Below are 12244 nucleotides of genomic sequence, written 5' to 3'. Positions count from 1 at the left end.
ACTTGCGCATTTCTTTCGTTTCTTGCCTTTTCGTTCTCGTTTGCTCTTTCGATAAATGGCGGATATGTCGATAGATAGATCAATCCAAGAGTAGGTAAATCAATGTGAAAGACAGTCTAATGTAAGAATAATCTGTCTAGTCGGTGCGAATGGTCGTCATGGAGTCTAGGACGGGATTGTTTTGGTGGTAGCTTTAGCGGGGCCCCGGCGGGCGTAAACACAATTTCGACGTCCGTTCATGGGCGGGCCATTATGGATTGTTGACGCATTGAGAAGTCGCAATGGGGAAGTGGTGCAGGAGACGAATCGGAGGGCGATAAAGATACTCAGGGATGGAGGAACTGCAGGAGTGCGCAAGGAAAGGAAGAATAAAGCGAATAGCAGGGACATGAGAAAGTGAAAGTGATGGATGTAGAAAGGAAATGAAAGCACCTGCAGGTGGACCCGCATCGCCATCACTACTGTTGGTGTTCTTGACGTTGAGGCTAGCGACCAGACCTTTTTTTCTTGCTGCAGTGCAGCATTATATATAAGCATACTATATAGTACATGCGCGCAGTCCTAGTTGCAAAAAAGTCATCCATGTTTTCTATTCATCAAGAGAGTGCGCCTTGTCGACGTTGGCCTCTCCAAGCGATTCTCTGAGACAGCCCCTGGTCCTGTTTATACTCAGCCTTGCAACTTGCGCTGTGCAATTTGCGCGCAGCTGCTGGCTCCAAGTATTTTTTTAAATTGGCTTCATGTCAGATCAACCAGACGGGAATGATTCGACTCCTCCAGAGCGCCTTTTCATGGGTCGTTATCTGGGTTAGCCCTGCGCTATCTGTATCAGTGTCGCGGCTGCGCATCCTGATGGGCAGTGCCTCAGCCTCAGTCTTCATGTGAACGTGGCGACTCCTTCGCTTCGACACAACTTTGTACCCAAGGATGAAAATGAAGTAGAGGGGGATTCCGAGAAAAGAGGTCACAAAAGCGCCGACATCTAACCCCTCGCTGTAGAAATTGGGATCAGTCAGCTCAATTGCTCGCATAATGGGTATTGAGATGCAAAACACTAGAGCGACCCATGATCCAAGAAGGCCAAACGGGGCTTTGAAAGGAACCTCCTCTGGTGGCACTTTATTCCTTGTGCGGTAGCGTATGAATGAGATGTGGATGATGAGAATTGATATCCATGTCAATATGCTGAACATGGTTACCAAGTTGACAAGGTAGCTCCATAGACGTCCAGATATTCTGAGGAGGTTGAGGAATCCCAACAACGCTGGGGCGCAACTGACTCCCAAAGCGTATACAGGCACACCGCGCTTATCCGCGCGACGAAGAAAGCGAGGGGCGTGTCTCTCAAACGAGAGCTCACGGATGATTCGTGTCGCCATGCAAAGAGCCCTGCTCGCCGCAGACACAACAAAAACCAGGATGCAAGCATTCAGAATATCCGGTAGTACGGCGACATGGGCCATCTGAACGGCCACAACGAATGCTGAAGCACTGCGTTTGGAGGTGTACACAGGCAGCTCTAGTATGTCTTCGTCGTAGGGAATTGCCATTCCTAACAGAGTGACAATGACCAGGTTGAACGCCAGGATGCGGTAGAATGTTTGCTGAATTGCACGGGCGGCAGCTTTTTTTGAGTCACGGGTATGCAGCACCGCCATGCCAATAAGCTCGGTTCCCAAGTAAGAGAGTGTGGTCGAGGGAAATGTTCTGAAGATGGCGCGAACCACTCCCAGAGCGGTCCTATCTTCCTCATTCGCAAAAGCACCGGGTATTCTCCAATAACGAAACCCCTTCTTATGATCTGGGCCGCCACCGAAGGCAATAACCAGAGACAAAATCATGAGCCCTACCACCATGAGTACTTTGAACGAGGAGAGAAATACTTCATAGCGACCCAGGAAGCGGCCGCTCCAGTAGTTCATGCTGATGATCACAATGAGAAATACCGTGATATAGGCAGCCTTGTCCCCTATCCGAACAGTCGTCCAGTATGAAATCACGACAACACCTGCAGTCATTTGATTGATGATAACCACCATGTATTTGAGCCAGTATCTGTCCCCCAAGACCAATGTTAGATTCAGGCCAATCAAAAGGGACCCGAGCAAGCTTACATCCATCCCAGTGTAAACCCCAACGACGGGCCGCAGAATCGTTTCGCTTGAGTGTGCAGAGTGGTTGGTTCCGGTGAGAAGGAGGCTACTTCGCCGAGTGCAGAGAGAACTAGGAATACTATAAAGCCGACAAAAGTGTAGGAGATCAATGTAGAGGCCGGCTGCTGGACTTAGTACGGTAGAATGAGCTCCGGACGAGGGCTTACTCCTGATCTGATCCTCAGTCAGGATCACGAAAGCCATTGCGACAAACGGGAGACTTACTTCGAGAGAGCATTTCCAAAGGCTATCATTAGGCCAGTATTTATTGCGCTGCCGATCGCTGCGAAAGATTAGTGCTATGTCCCTTCCTTTCTCGTAGAGGGTAACAACTTATGAGAGTCACCTGGTACGGCTTCAGCCCAGCATCAGGGTTAAGCTGGTATGAGTGTTGGCTCTGTGTTGAGGCTGTTGATTCGGGGTTTGCAGGTTGTGATTCGGACGAACCGCTCGATGAATTCACTCGTGACATAACTAGCAAGGTTGAGTTGGGCAAAGTACGGTATCTCAGGCGTGAGGACAAAGTCGTTTGGATTTGTTGGGGCAGATATCCTTGCGGTTGAGTATGACAACTTCCCTAGTTGGAAGGCACCGTTGCGAGCTCAAAATGTCCATCGGAGTTTCCTAGAAGTGAGCATAAACATCCGAATGGTGAGAATGATTGAGAACAATGACAATTCAAGAGCTCTTTCTCTAACAATGAGTAGTGAGAAGGGTATAAATCCCTATTGCATACATCTATGCCCATAGAAAGTAAGAATGCCACAGGTATAGAGTGATCATCGATACATGGTGCATACATCTATGCCCATAGAAAGTAAGAATGCCACAGGTATAGAGTGATCATCGATACATGGATCTCGTACGATGTCCGGAACGCCGAAATCTAGAGACCGGTAACCAAATAAAAAACATGGGCCAAGGAATCTTCAGAATGGAAGTCGTTCTATATAGAAAGCAAATACTCGGACCCGTTTACGCGCCTCGTACTGTTCGTTGAAATGTTCCTGCATGTTGCAACGGGCGTACATCTATCGGGACATGTAAAGAGAATCGCTCGACTCGGTTCTTGGGAAGAATCGGCCCTGCAGCGAATCGGTGGACTCACTTCGAGGGAACATGCGTTGCTGAGCCTTGGAAATGGTTCGGTCGGTGTAGATACCCTTCGCTTCCCCATTGTAAACCGAGGTGAGATAATCCTTGAATGCGACGGGCACGAAGTCGGGGTAGAGCTCCTTGGCCGATAGGTAACCGAGATACTTGGCGTATTCCGGACAGTTGTCGCCGCGAATGCCCCATGAGAGCTGGTATTCGGCTAGGTATCGAGGGATGAACTTGATAGGATCGAACGGATAGGTCTCGCTTGACTGACGGGCGGCAAGAACCCGGTTCTGAACCAATTCCTCCGAAACCTGGCATCGTCGTTAGTCTGCGGATCAAGGAACTCAAGCTGCAGTGTTTCCACTCACGTAGTTACGAACAACCGTCTCTCCACTGATCGACTCTAGCAGTTCGTAAATCTGGTTCTGTGTCATCACTTCGTCGTAACAGAAGACCATCTTGTTCAGTGTGCGCTCGTCCCCAATAATTCTGGCAACGTAGCGACCGATATCTCTCAAGTCCGTCAAAGCCATAGGTGTGCTGCCATCTCCGACAACTTCGTTGTTGGCAGCCGTCATAGCATAGTCCAATTTACCAGACTCGAGTCTGGGGTAAGAGAGTTGGTACCACCAACCGACATCAATGATGGTGTAAGGTAGGTGAAGCTGCTTGATGTGATTGTAAACAGTTTCTTTCTGTAGCGCGATTCAGTCAGACAATGCTCGCAAGAACAAGAAAATGCGACATGTTATTTACCTCGTCCCTCAACCACATAATTCCACCAGGTGGTGCGACTGTGATGAAACCACAAGGGATGAAACGCTTGACACCGGCTTTCTTCGCCGCGTTGGCGATAGGAATCTGGTCCTGCTGCTCTGCAGAGCCAACACAGCTGATGACGACATCGATATCGGCGAGCGCCTTTTCGAGCTCCTCCTCTGACGATTTGAGATCACATTTGCGGATGTGAACGCCCTTGTCCTGCAGGGCGAGAACCGCGGGTTTCTGAGCAGAGCGAGGCCGGATAAGAGCGTGGATTTCCTAAAAGGCGATAAAGAGTCAGGAACGGCCGATTTCGTGGCAATAAATGCGGTACAGTGCGTAGTGACCTACATAAGTCGGGAACTCGAGCAAACCAGAAGCAATTGAACCTCCGGTCTCACCCGCAGCTCCGATCAGCAGAACTCTTGTTCGTGACATAATGACCACCAAATGCGGCAGGTATTCCGTGGCACAGGCGAGCGAGAGTTTTGGCGAGACGGTGAAGGGATGGAAGGTTGGGGAGATAGGAGGGTGTTGGGTTGGGAAGAGAGGGCAGGCAGGCGGGTAGAGACAGGGTTGAAATCGGGCTCGCCGGCGGGTTCTTTCACAATGATGTTTTCGCAATGACAGAGGACAGAATCAAGGATTGGGAGCAAACGACGTTATAAAGTGCCGCGTCCCACCGAGGATGGCCACCTGGATACCCACTCGACCTGCTATCACAAGTGGTTGTGAGTGGGTCGAGTGTGGATGTTAAGCTCCTACGAGAGATGATGCCCTCCGCGAATGAGTGCTGCCAGCAGAAATGGCGCGGTGCTCTGCACTCCGTCGCCATCATGTGGATGAAGATGCAGCATCAGGAGACTTGGACAAGAGCGCAACAAGCTCGCGGTCAAGGTCAGGACAGTCTCGTCTTACGACTTTGCAGAGTTTTGCAGAAGACCGATCGCCACGGGCCGGTGTGTAGCCTTGTCTAGTGTAAGAGTTTCTTAGTAGAGTGTTTGGCGCTGCCTTACGTCATACGGCGGTCTTTCCCTTCCAGTTTCCTCCAGATCACTGACCAGCCCCTCTTCCCTTCCTGCTCTCAGCTCTCCCCCTCAGCTCTCTCCCTCAGACCCTCTTTCCTGCTGTCCCTCACCGCGTGCCAAAGGGCGGGGTTGCCCCTGAAAATTAGAGCTGATCGAGCAGTCGACTCTCGACACCCATCATCGGGGACTACCGGTGACGCCAGTGGCATGGGAGGACGATCTCTTCCATGGTAGCCTGCATTCCTCGTTCCATGGCGGCCTAATTGCTCGCAGACCGCGATCGTTTCATGCGAGATCGTGCCATTACGCTTTACACGCGCTTAGCGAAACTCTCTTCAGATTCCCTCGCCAGATCAGCAGTCCCCCGCAGTTCCCGAGTCTACTAAATTTTGAGCCGATCCGGAGATTGATTGCGGAGCAATCTACCAACTTTATACAAATTAAGGAAGACTTATGAGCTTGACAATTTATGGGGGGAGCAAGCAAGGGACAAGCTGTTCAAGTATCTGATTGACGGGACTAGCGCAATACAATAGCTTCACGATTCACAACCCCGAGCACTCTCCCTGCGCCTTGCTGGGATTAATCATACCTTGTTCCGCAAGTGCCAGATAATTCCAATAGTCCGCTTGGGTGCCCTCACCATCGACAGTGTTGTTCCCAAAGAACTTGGCCGTCCAGTAAGAGCTTCCGCGAGTGTGAGCGGCAAATGCATACAGTCCGGTGTTTAGGGCACGCTCTCGTTCGGCAAGACGATTGTCGAATTCAGTCTGCATGGACCATTCGCCGATGAATACAGGAAATTTACCATCTCCTGGTGACAGTTCGGCATCAGAACAAATATAGGATGTGATATTCTGGCCCGTAGCGCCCCGTCCTGCGAAATAATAATGGTGCACATCAAAGACGACGTTCGCATCACTCGGAATAAATGGGGACCAGTATGTCTCTCCTAGGAAACTGCCCTGGAACATGATTGGAATATCCATATTCACAGCAGACACTCTGGCGATGACGGTCAAGATATACTGCAGAACCCATGCGGCGCCGTCCATGGACAAAGCGAGCGGTGTACCGAAGAATGATAGATCCGTATTGTCGACTGGCTCATTGATGGGTGCAATGGTGTACGATTCCGGGTGACCAGAGTTCTGAACATAATCGATTACAGCGTCGACAACTTCAAGAGAGTATCTCAAAGCTGTTTGATTGTTGAACCATCCGAAGTGCCCCTCCGCTTCGCCAAATGCCATTCCATTGACCCCGCCAGGGAGCGAATGAAGGTCGATAATGATATGCATGTCTTATTTCGTGATAGCGTACGTCGCTATATTCTCAAGGAACGAGACCTGGTTCCCGGTATACAGCTGCGAACCTGGCACTTTGACCCAAGCAGCATACGTCGTTGGGATGCGAAGTGTGTTCACGCCAGCTTCGAACAAGTCGTCAATGACGGCGGGTGTAATCCAAGTCGCGTATCGACGTTCAAGGACAGCACCGCATGAAGTGCCTTGATTGGCACAGAGACCCCATTCATCTGGTGCTCCCCGGGAATACTCTGCCCACCAAGTCGTATCGATAGTGGATTCTTGCACAAGCCACCCGCCGAGATTGATGCCGTTCGCCTCATATGTGCTCCAGTTGAGGTATTGAGCGGCAACGAGGCTGTAGCCTTGCAGGAGGGCAGAGACAAAGAATCGCCGGGCCATTGAAGATAAGGTATTCGGAAGAGTCACCAAAGGGAGTGTGAGGATATGGTCTTTCGGCGTTGAGGTGACGAGGACTATTTAAGCCCTCATATTCACTTCTTTCTCTCCATGAAATACACTGGCTTCGGTGCTACCTCGAGCGAATTACCGGAATGGAAATTGACAATGACGTTGTTCGAAACGGCAATGTTCAATTACTCCGCGACTCACCATCACCAACGGCGATCAACATGTCCCGTCTTATGTCTGGGCTTCTATCGGAGACGTCCGCGATGCAGCATATGCAATGCACTCCACACTCCATTTCCTGGGGTTAGAAGGTGGAGGATCTGTGTCAATGCCTGGGAATTGCGAGCCGTCAGCAGCCGGACCCAGATATCTCCACATCCCGATGGTGGTTTGTGGTATCGGCGTGGCTTGGCTATGAGAATCTAGGAATATGGGACTTGATCGTGCGGACGAGCTAATTTCCAGCGACGAGGCGGGGGTGGGGGTGGGGGTCTTACCCCAAAGCCCTAGGTACTCGGCGTCCGACACAGGTGGTTTTACTGTCGTGCTTGTTGACCTTTCCCAGAAATCAAGTTGGAATATACTTCGACCCCTTTCCCATCCTTCATTTAGGGCTAGCACGGACTAGGCAGCTCTCACGGCCAAGTCTGACTAACTGACGAAGGTGTGTGATGACAACAGGGTTAGTTACATTGGGTCAGGATGGAAAGAAATGGTGTTGCTGGCTTACATATATGCGGCGAGAGTACGTGTACGTGCTTTTCCATTATGGTTCCAGACTGATGTGTATATGCCAGTGGTTTCTCTCCTATGGACAGCCTGTCTACAGACACAGCCAAAGCAGTCACATCATCACTCCAACCGACCATGGACCCAATCCATCACCAACAAGGGTGTCGATCTCTACTAGACCTCCCGGCTGACTGAACTAATCAGTCGCCTACACGTACTCAACGGTAACCTCCCCACCAGACACCGAAACCGAAGTCAGAATGTCACTGCCCTGCTGGATATCAATAATCGCGGCCCCATCAGGTCCAACAGTCCCGCTGCTAGTGCTAGCCTCAGCACTGGTAAAAGTGACGGTGCCAAAAGTCCGCAAAGGGAACAAGAGAACCATCCGATTCAAAGTCCTCGACGATCCACTCAGCATTATACTCGCACAGCGCCCCATCCACACCACCAGTGAAAGTATGCGTAACGGTCTGACCCGTCGACAGATTCTCGACACTCGCCGTGCCCGCAGTCAAAGTGGTCGCGTCAACAGTAACCCTGATTTGATCGCCAGCATTGATCTCAATGCCGCTAAAGTCATACGCGTAATCGGGGTACCACTCGTACCACGCATTGAAGGAGACCTGGCCTCCCTGAATGCAAAAGTCCACACCTGTCTGCAGGATAGCTGTGGAGCAGGTGTCGCCGTCGATCCCGACCCAGGCGGAGGCGCAGTACTCTTGGAAGGAAGAGCCGCCGGTTGGTGCGGAGGGTGTTGGGACGGTGAATTCACCCGTCACGGATGTGTAGTCTGTTCCGATTAGGACGGCGCCGGCCCAGTTGGAGCTGTATTCGACGTGCGAGGTGTTGGTGAGGGCTAGGAGCTCGATGCTGTCGGGCTTATAGGGCGGGTGGCTCTGGCGGTTGGACGAGGACGAGGCGCGGCGGGCATTGCGGGCTTGACGGGCTGCCGTGAGGGGGGCAGCGACGGCGGTGCCGACGAGGAGGACGGAAGAGAAAGTAGCGGAGAGCTTCATCTTGACGATAGTGGTATTGCTGTTGTTGCTTTGGTGGAAGGCTTGAATTGGAAGAGACTGTGGATTTCTACACAAGAAGGTGAGACGTCGAGCGGATATTTATAGACAAGCAAGGCGCCTACATACCTCCTCTACTTCGCGAAATCTTCACACCTTCGGATATCGCTATCATCGCAATACATCACAATGTCTCTCCCCGGTCCGATTGATGCATGATTTCCACGCGATGCTACCCTCCCCTGACTCATAAAGGTGACGAACTGACAAAAAAGGCAGGTCAGTACGGAAGAGTGATCAATGCAGGATCTCCGCCGAGACATCATCTAACCAAAATGCGGTTGTTGCGTACATGGATCGTATATCTATCTCAGACGGTCCCCGGGGCATGCGATAAAAAGGGTTGGCCAGAAGCCTCAGATAGAAGAACAAGCCCTATACGTCGGATACCCCCGTCCTTTCTGAGCGCTGTACTGCAATAGTATCCGCTGCCCGCCCCAGAATAAGATGCAGATGTGTAGGATTATTACAGCGTGGATGGCTTTCCCTAAGTCGCTTCGCTCTTTGCCTTATACAAGAAAACAAATACAGTCGCCCCTTCAAATTGCGCTAGCATATTGAAATAACATGGGGCTTCACTCCAAACCTCCAATCAATATCGCCAACTAGGGTCATGGAATGAATGACTCATGACATTTGACGAAACCGACAAGAAATGCAACAACAAACTTTAGCAAGCTTTCGACAAACAATTGCACAATCTTCATCACGGACTAAAGCCTGCTAAGAAGCCTGCTAAAATAGACAATGTAATCCCCACCGCGGGGCGTAGATTAGTTTAGTATCGACTCTGCAGATTGTGGCGGTATTTGACTTGGTTGGAGTAGATACGTACCTGATCGTTATCACGGAATTCGGCTGTTGGATGTTATCAACTATCGACTATCGGTACTACTGAAGAGACGGGCAAAGAGGGACAGCTAGATAAGATAGTTAAATGACTTAATTAAGGATGGGTGGATGTGCTGCATGAGTGCTCGCAATATTGTCTTTGCATGGCGCCCCTGCCTTTTCTCTTGTAGTGCATCGCATGTAACAACAGCTTAGAAGAGTCTAGTACTATGGCACTGCCAGTATTATATAAACCCTGCAGAGTTCGAATCCAAATACGCATTCGCATCAGAAAGCAGTCTCTCTCTAGCTAGATTCCTTCCTCTAGACCGAACAATCACCAAGCCCCCAAGTCTCTTTCCAGACCGAATGCCAAGAACGAAACCGTTCATGATGTTCGTCATTCCTTCCCATATCCTTTCTTTCTATCAACTCAATAAATATACCGAAAGCTGCACAAAACCAACCAGTTAGTCGTTCTCTTCTTCCCAAATTATCCGAAACTAGAAAAAAGACTAGGAAAGAAGGGATACTGTAAAGTAAAGGAAAGCTTAGGGATACGTACTTCAAATTCTCCCGATCCGTCAGATCCAAAAACGCCGTTGCGCCTAGATCCCTCCCCTCCAGTCCCCCCTCCATCTGGCTCTGTATGCGATCGCGCTTCTTGTTTTCCCAGCGGAGTAAGATGCCCAGGGTGATTATTAGCACGGCCTCGATGAGGTGGGAGACTATCATGGACCAGATTCCGAGGGAGTAAGTTGGTCTGTTTGTTTGATTTGTTAGTGATTGGGATGGTTTGTTGAGAAAGAAGGGGAGGAATGGGCTTACTTTTGGTCATCCTTGTAGAAGAACGGACCGGCAATGTTACCCGTGCAGTAACCCAGGAAGAGGACTGCGTTTGTGACGACTTTCTTTGTGTGTCCTGTTTTCCAGAAGCATTTATTAGTAATCTGTTCTCGCAGTATCCAGCTCGCCTGGGGGTCAATGGTTGATAAAAGATAAAGAGTACATACCAGCCGTATTGGCAACCTGCATACTTAAAATAAGACAAAACGCCGCATTATACGGCCCAGTAAGATAATAGCAAATGAGCCGTCCAACCTTCTCCTCCTGAGCCACGAAGCGCAGGCCAAATGCCCCCGCAATATTCGGGAGCAGGAAAAGGAGGACGAACACGCAGCGTCGGTTCTCGAAACGGTCGTTCAAATAAACGCATAGCAGGATCGAGAAGGCGATTAGGAACCCGTAGGGCACTTGCATTAGGGTTGTTACAAGCGTGGAGAATCCGAAACCTTGGATGATGATTGTGCCAAAGTTGGATATACCGCCGTTGGGAATGTTGCCTTTACATTATCCTGGTTAGCGATGTTTGTGGTAGAGCAGGGGGGAAGACGTACACACGCAGCCCAACACAAAGAAGAAATAAAGCTTGTAATCAGTAAACGCCTCAAGAACCTGCTTCGGCTTGAGATGCTTGTTTTCGATACCGGTTTGGTTCTCCTTCAATCGCTCAATTGCAATTCGGCGCTCTCGTGGGCTGAGGCCGGGTGCTGTAACGGGAGAGTCGGGGAGGAAGATAAACATGACGATACCCCAAGCTGAGCAGAGTGCGCCACTACATTGAATAGGGTTAGCGACTATGCCCGAATTCATGCCTGGGTGGTAAACTGAAAGTGCATACATCACGATAAACTCATACTTCCAACTCGGAAGCGCACCCTTGATGTTACCAATTCCGTAACCGAGAAGACCGCCAAGGGCGATTCCCAGACCGTTGGCAGTATACCACAGCCCCATACGTACGGGCTGCTCGCGTCGTGTGTACCACATGCTGGTTATTAGCATGAAGGCAGGGTCTGCGCAGGCCTCGGCGGCACCACCTAGGGCTCGGAGGACGGCGAGAGTGGTGAAGTTGTGGCATGCCGCTTGAATCATCAGGAAAACGCCCCTACGAGTAGATATTAGCTTGCACTGCGGATGGAATATGAGTGTTCAAAGTAGGCGTACCACATAAAGATGTTGATGCCGAGGTACTTTCCTGTGGATTGTTAGCATCTTGTAGACGTGCCTTTCGCTCGATACGTACCAATAGGGAACCGTTGGAGCATGAGATTGGTAGGCAATGCCCAAGCCAAGAACCCAAAGTAGAAAATACTACTCAGCCAGCTATACTGTGTCCCATGGAGCTCTAAATCCTCCACAATACCAAAGATAGCCGCATAACTCAGAGTAGTCTGCCATGCCAACATTCAGCCATGCGTTCATTCTGGTAGAGCCATCCCAGCTCATAGCTAAAAAGGCAGGGAAAAGCGCAAAATACCTTGTCAATGTAGAAAAATGCATAGCAAACAGCCAAATAGGGAATAATCATAAAATCGATTTTCCACAGCACCCTCCGCACTTCGGCCGGATCGATCTCCTCATTCAGTTCGTCAGGGTTATTGAACAGCGCTTGCGCGACATCTCCGTCTTTTCCGCACGTCCAGGCCGGCTTTTTCGGTACCTCCTCGTCATGGTTGGCGGTCGCTGCATTGTTGTTATCTTTTGTGATGTCCGAGCCGCCGAGCGACTGGAGGCGAGATGTAATGCCCATCTTGTCGAGTCTCTCCTTGTAGTCGTTTGAGCAAAGGACGGGGAAAAAGAGGTGACAGCCCACTGCCGGAGACTTGGAGACCCCAGGTTTATGTAACAGTCCCTGGGGGAGCACTGGAGTAAAGAATAAAGTTGGGCATGGCCTTGGACAATATGACGATCAGTTGATACGTGCTCTGTCTCTTGTCGTTACTCCAACACCAAGTCCCAAGCCCCAAGCCCCAACAACTGCTTGCCGTGAGTAGCCAAGA

The 12244-nt window shown here is 50.4% G+C and overlaps 7 protein-coding genes across 7 annotated transcripts; 1 reads left to right on the top strand and 6 right to left on the bottom strand.

Annotated features, from left to right (window-relative positions):
* Window positions 1-74: 74 nt before the first annotated feature.
* On the bottom strand, window positions 75-640 carry BDV17DRAFT_160788 (uncharacterized protein). The gene has a single exon (XM_073754669.1). It carries the CDS (start codon window positions 535-537, stop codon window positions 166-168), a length of 372 nt encoding a protein of 123 aa, XP_073612907.1. The 5' UTR covers window positions 538-640; the 3' UTR covers window positions 75-165.
* On the bottom strand, window positions 641-2904 carry BDV17DRAFT_160787 (putative amino acid permease). The gene is made up of 5 exons (XM_073754668.1): window positions 2487-2904; window positions 2379-2436; window positions 2321-2327; window positions 2115-2275; window positions 641-2055 (listed from the first exon to the last, which is right to left on the bottom strand). Exons 1-5 carry the CDS (start codon window positions 2623-2625, stop codon window positions 744-746), a joined length of 1677 nt encoding a protein of 558 aa, XP_073612906.1. The 5' UTR covers window positions 2626-2904; the 3' UTR covers window positions 641-743.
* On the bottom strand, window positions 2905-4934 carry BDV17DRAFT_160921 (aromatic alcohol reductase). The gene is made up of 4 exons (XM_073754673.1): window positions 4368-4934; window positions 4011-4295; window positions 3623-3949; window positions 2905-3565 (listed from the first exon to the last, which is right to left on the bottom strand). Exons 1-4 carry the CDS (start codon window positions 4452-4454, stop codon window positions 3185-3187), a joined length of 1080 nt encoding a protein of 359 aa, XP_073612905.1. The 5' UTR covers window positions 4455-4934; the 3' UTR covers window positions 2905-3184.
* Window positions 4935-5589: 655 nt separating this feature from the next.
* Window positions 5590-7316, bottom strand: BDV17DRAFT_299871 (glycoside hydrolase superfamily; the record flags this gene model as incomplete). Its single annotated transcript, XM_073763969.1, has 2 exons — window positions 6420-7316; window positions 5590-6347 (listed from the first exon to the last, which is right to left on the bottom strand). Exons 1-2 carry the CDS (start codon window positions 6751-6753, stop codon window positions 5590-5592), a joined length of 1092 nt encoding a protein of 363 aa, XP_073612904.1. The 5' UTR covers window positions 6754-7316.
* On the top strand, window positions 7312-7758 carry BDV17DRAFT_160845 (uncharacterized protein). Its single transcript, XM_073754672.1, has 2 exons — window positions 7312-7507; window positions 7560-7758. The coding sequence occupies exons 1-2, from the start codon at window positions 7434-7436 to the stop codon at window positions 7687-7689; spliced, it is 204 nt and encodes a 67-aa protein (XP_073612903.1). The 5' UTR covers window positions 7312-7433; the 3' UTR covers window positions 7690-7758.
* On the bottom strand, window positions 7703-8513 carry BDV17DRAFT_283528 (A4/G1 family peptidase; the record flags this gene model as incomplete). Its single annotated transcript, XM_073760371.1, has 2 exons — window positions 7703-7825; window positions 7872-8513. 2 exons carry the CDS (start codon window positions 8511-8513, stop codon window positions 7703-7705), a joined length of 765 nt encoding a protein of 254 aa, XP_073612902.1.
* A 1321-nt stretch (window positions 8514-9834) lies between these two features.
* On the bottom strand, window positions 9835-11994 carry BDV17DRAFT_283527 (putative MFS allantoate transporter; the record flags this gene model as incomplete). Its single annotated transcript, XM_073760370.1, has 9 exons — window positions 9835-9853; window positions 9967-10164; window positions 10230-10323; window positions 10415-10744; window positions 10799-11016; window positions 11083-11349; window positions 11409-11439; window positions 11488-11635; window positions 11722-11994. The coding sequence occupies 9 exons, from the start codon at window positions 11992-11994 to the stop codon at window positions 9835-9837; spliced, it is 1578 nt and encodes a 525-aa protein (XP_073612901.1).
* Between the last annotated feature and the right edge of the window lie 250 nt (window positions 11995-12244).

The sequence above is a fragment of the Aspergillus undulatus genome (genome assembly GCF_047715775.1).
Source record: "Aspergillus undulatus strain CBS 261.88 unplaced genomic scaffold BDV17scaffold_46, whole genome shotgun sequence".
NCBI classification, from domain to species: domain Eukaryota; kingdom Fungi; phylum Ascomycota; class Eurotiomycetes; order Eurotiales; family Aspergillaceae; genus Aspergillus; species Aspergillus undulatus.
The sequence above is the reverse complement of the archived record's forward strand: the minus strand, read 5'-3'. Positions and strand labels throughout refer to the sequence as shown.